At 35.8% G+C, this 5,432-nt stretch overlaps 1 gene segment (V, D, J or C); it reads left to right on the top strand.

Annotated features, from left to right (window-relative positions):
- Nucleotides 1-4,495: 4,495 nt before the first annotated feature.
- On the top strand, nt 4,496-5,003 carry LOC124382509. The segment is given in 2 exon segments: nt 4,496-4,562; nt 4,711-5,003. Coding segments are annotated over 2 exon segments (360 nt in total).
- The last annotated feature ends 429 nt before the right edge of the window (nt 5,004-5,432 follow it).

Below are 5,432 nucleotides of genomic sequence, written 5' to 3'. Positions count from 1 at the left end.
GTCTTTTGATCATTTTTATTTCTGTCTTGTCAAATCTTTTTAATCTTTTTTAAATCTTGATTTTAATCTTTTACTACAAAGAGTCACAATAAACACTAATAACAACCATTATTTTTGTCTTCCTTACAAACGCGTATGACCTCCTCATGGATTCTTCCACTTAGTTTATATCCTCTTGTGGGGCAGGGGCTGTGGCTCGGGGTCATAATGCTGAGGGGAGGGAGGTCAGGAGGAGAGGAAACTGGTCCTCAGTGCCACATTGTGCAAAACACCACACACCTGATAATCTTACACACTTTTTCCGGGTGGTATAAAAGTCTTCCACCTGAGACATCCAGAGCTCCACATCTGCATTTCGAGATCTTTCCTGCTGCAGTATCAGACTCTGCACTGTACTATTGCGCCATGGAGCCCACAGTGACACAAAACTCATACACACTGTACAAAAAGTGAAGTTTGTGTTTTTCTCTTTCAACAGGGGGCGCTGTTCACCTGTTTCACTTAAATACACTTTTCTTTCTTATGCTTTTATGCTTATTTGTTTTGGATATCAACAATCATCTTAATTTTTGGAATGGGTATTTATTGCACAGTCAATAAACGCATTATAGTAAATAAACTTATAGTGACTATTTTATGAATTTATATTTATAATAAATGTATTTCTTAAAAGCTTCTTTGGCAATGTTTACTTTTACAAGTGGTATGTCAATAAAATTTAATTAAATTCAAAGTAATCAACTGAAAATAAATCTAAAGCAAAAATAATTATCTCTGCTGGTGATTGTGATGAAATAAAGGTCTAACAAAACTTTAATAACCTTAGCATGAATCTCTGCTAATAATTAATCAATATGAATTCATTATTAGCAGTAATTATTTGACACATTATAATATAGCACTTGACAAGGATGTGCAGTCTTTATGATTTATGTCTTTCAAATATAAAATAGGATTTAGTATTTGAGAGGGTTGATGAAAATGGCTATATATTTGGTTTCAAAATACTTTAGGATATATAATAATTTCCAGCTCTTTAGTCCTAAAAGGATTCCCTTAGATTTAGTAAAATAAAATCTTGATCTAATATATATATTTTTAATTGGTACATTTTGGATTATAGAAGGGGAGCAACGGTATTAAAAACCGATATAAATTATTTGTAGTAAAAATTAATCCATTCATTCATTCATTCATTTTCAGTAGCCACATACAGTGATTCAGACCTAGTTTTTGAGCTTTAGTCCAACTACTGGCATGTGATTGCAGGGAAACATAAAATGTATTATACAACAACAACAACAAATTTAAAATGTAAATATATTTTGGGATTTTAAATATTTTAAATGTTGATATTTTTATGTAAAACTGCTTCGTGAAGATGGCAATTGCTAAAAGCTCTTTACAAATTAAAGTGACTTGAATTAAATTGAAGAAAATCCCTAAGCAGTGAGAAAAACGAGGGTCTGGTGATGCCTTTGGATTCCAGACTTCATGCAGTTATGACTGCAAATGATTTGAATTCTTATATTAAAAATGCTATAAATGTATAATTATTGTAGTTTGACCACACACCTGAATGTGGAACAAATATTTATTAGTTAAACTAAGTGTGTTACAGTCTTTCTCCAGGGGAAACACCAGATGGCGCTGTCAGGTATCTTATTGTGGGACAAATATTAGAGCTTCATACAACCCTGTTCACATAGTATTGTTTGTTTCCTGCATGGACAAGCACATGGTGCATTAAATAAATATAAATAATAAAAATAAATAATAATTCTCTTGTAATAGAGGTGTTTAATCCTGACTAATAACACTATTAATTTTACTGGAATAGAGAATTTTCATGTTTAAATGATAACCAACAATTATGGAATGAGACACAATACTTCTTGCCCGACTGGGGGACAGAACCAGTGCTTCCTGGTGACAATGAAACATTATCAGCAGTGTGAGCTGCAGGAAGGTGGAGCTCCAGCTCTACACTAAACTGCACTCATTCCCTCTTTATCTTTCAGCAGCTTCCATCTCCATCATGCTCCTCTTTCTACTGTTACTACTGGTGCTTTTTCTCGGTATGTTCATCTCAGTATTGGTTCTAATATGTTTTCATATTTCATTCCTTCTTTTTATTTACTTTCTCTTTGTTCTCTCAGGCAGCACATCAATGCAAAAGCGTCTTATAGCAGAAAAGCATGTTTCAGAAGGTGATGATGTCATTCTGCCCTGCAATTTAACTACTACTTTAGGTGATAATGTACAGTGGTATCGACAGTATCCCAAATCCAGACCAGTGTTCCTCAACTCCACCTATATATCTGCTGCTGAAAAACAACCTGGAAACGCTGATAAAAAACCTGAGGATCTGAAGATCTCCTCTGCTGCAGTATCAGACTCTGCAGTGTACTACTGCGCCCTGAAGCCCACAGTGACAGGAAACTTAGCAACACTGTACAAAAACCTCATTCCAGGCAAAGGAAGTGCTTAAAGTGTGCTCTAAACTCAAACACTGCATCTCTGTATTGGCAAAAATAACACTTTATCACATAGTAGAAGGAGCAAAAACAAAATGCCTTTAACAAAATCCAAGATGGTAGAAAATCATATTGGGCAGAAAAAGATGTTATAGGGTGCTGTAAAAAGGTTAAAATAGAACAAACGTGTGCCTATTCACTTTAAGTGCTTGGTACAACAATAATTCTACTATTATTAATGAATTATTCTAAGAAGGACAGTCAGCGAACCAGAGAGGATAATTGGTGAACTAAGTTTTAGTGATGAGTGTGGGAAGCAAACATTAGCTTGTCTGGTCTGCTCCCACAGAAGAGTTACTGCAGCACAAATTGCATGTAATGTTTATTACCTCTGAATATCAATAATCATCTGCTTACCTATGTAAGTAATATAATCAATAAAAAAGCTATTAAATCAGTAAATTGGTAAATAGGTTCTGCTGAGGTTAATGCTACTGTAAGCAACATGGCTTCCATCTTTATTATTCTGCTTCTACAATAGCACATAATCCAGCATTTTATATTTTCTCCATGAAAAATTTAAAATACAGAGGCAGCTGTAGTGACAGGTGAAGAGCAGTTTTAATGGTTTTGTGGTATTTATTCACAGCAATGTGTCTCGGTATGTGGGAAGATCTAGCTGGCTGCGGGGTACGAGTCTGCGTTATTGCTGCCTCTTATAAAGCGCGACAAAGAGGAAGCACCTCCATTACATGGGAGTCTTCAACATTCTTCAACTCGCTGTTCTCTGAGGCTCCTTTTATACTCTCCACTCGGCTCAGGGAGGGTAAAGAGTTGCTGTTCTCCTCATTATGCTCCAGTCAGGCCTTGTTAGGTTGCTCCACCTTCCTGCCATGTGCACTGCGACTGCAACACGGGTGCTGAACGGACAGCGACACTGGCAGTTGCGTTCGGAGCGCTTGCCTTCTGCTGGGTGCGGGATGTAAAGTCCGTCACCACACAGCTTAGAGAAGGGTGGAAAACATTACAATTATTTCTGGGTTTTGCATCAAGTGCAAAAATATTCATTTGATTATGATAAAGAGTTTGTCAACAGTTTAATGTGATCACAGTTTGCTGTGACATTTCAGAATGACATATTGTGGTCACATTCAACTGTCACACAGTAGCACTGGACTAAATGTTAATTTCACTGTCTGAAAAAAAAAGATCAATTTAATCTAAACAAAGACACCAATGCATGTGGAGGCGTACAATATATACAGCACAGGCCTCCAAAATACACTGATAACTTTATGACCATCTGCCTAATATTGCTTTTCTTCCCTGCTACAAACAGTCCTGACCTGTTAAACATTAACAGCATTAACTTATTTAGCAATTTGAGCTACAGGAGCTCGTCTGTTGGATTGGACCACAGGACAGCTTTCAATCCCCACTTGCATCAGTGAGCCTTGGCTGCCCACCACCCTGTTGCTGGTTCACTGCTGTTTCTTCCTTGGACCATTTTTGATTGATACTGACCTCTGCAGACCAGGAACAGCCCACAAAAGCTGCAGTTTCAGAAATGTTCTTAACCTAGTCGGCCTTAATCAAAGGCGCTTAAATCTTTATGCAGGCCTATTTTTCTTGCTTCTAACACATTAGCATAGGGAACAAAATGTTTACTTGTTGCCTAATATATCAAACTCAATAACAGGTGTCATGAGGAAGAGATAATCAGTGTTATTCACTTTACTGCTCATAATGCAATAATGTCAAAATGTTATTTCTGATTAGTTTATATGTGTATTAATTAAAGTCAGATGCAGTGTGTTGATCAGGAACAGTGGAATTGTGTGTGTTTTATTGGAGACTTAGTTCACTGTAACTAATCCTGTGAAGTGATGATCTGTACAATGTTATTCTAAAACAGCAGCACTTCCTGGGTGTGGCCTTCTAGAGACATGTTCCCTCATGTGTAAAGTTCAGCACATACAGCACTATTATACAGAATCCTCACAGAGCTGTGTTCAGAAATGACTCAACTCTACAACTTACTGTACATAGTGAGATACACAACACTAATTCTCACTGTAGCTACAGGTAATTCATATTCATCAGTTAATTCAGTGTACATTTACATATTTATGTTTGAGGCTTTAGTCTATTTATTTCTTAAGACAATGTGTCAGTGTGCTTAAAAATGACTTAAGATATTTAAAATACTTTATAATTTTCTTCTTTACAGCAGGCAGTTTTGCAGATAAAATTGGGCCGACAGATGAAGATGTCAATGGGAAGGAAACAGAAACTGTTACTCTCAAATGTTCATATGAGACAAATAATCAATACATTTTGCTTTACTGGTACAAACAAAATCCAAACAGTGCACCACAGTTTTTACTGTATAAAGGCGCACGATCAGAAAGTGCAGAGCGTAAACCCACTGACACTCGATTAGAGTCCAAAACTACCAGCGACTCTACTGAACTTATTATCAGAGGTCTAAAGCTCTCAGATTCTGCTCTCTATCACTGCAGGTAAAATACACTCCCTTTACCAACTTGTTTTCAGTTAATCACAGACAACATTTCTGTAAGATTTGGACCTGCAATAAAATCAAATAAATAAATAAGAATAGAAATTGTTTAAATATGACTGTACACCACTTACACAACATTCATAAATCTACTGTTTCAGTCCATCAAATGTATTGTTTCATCTGTTCATTTATTAAACTGAAATTTGTTGTTCAAACTTTTTTTCAGATTGAACACAACTTAATATAATATAAGAATATAATATAATTGAATATAACATAGTCATTTATATTTTATTGACAGTATTTTATTTATAGTGCAGCTTTTGTGAATGAGCTGCTAATGATGTAGTTTATAAAGTGCAGTGAGACTGAAAGTGATAATATAATATGTCTCAGAGCAAACCTGGGTATTTTTCACCCTTTTCTGTGCC

The sequence above is a fragment of the Silurus meridionalis genome, unplaced genomic scaffold, assembly GCF_014805685.1.
Source record: "Silurus meridionalis isolate SWU-2019-XX unplaced genomic scaffold, ASM1480568v1 Scaffold551, whole genome shotgun sequence".
NCBI classification, from domain to species: domain Eukaryota; kingdom Metazoa; phylum Chordata; class Actinopteri; order Siluriformes; family Siluridae; genus Silurus; species Silurus meridionalis.
This window is presented reverse-complemented; position numbering and strand designations above follow the sequence as displayed.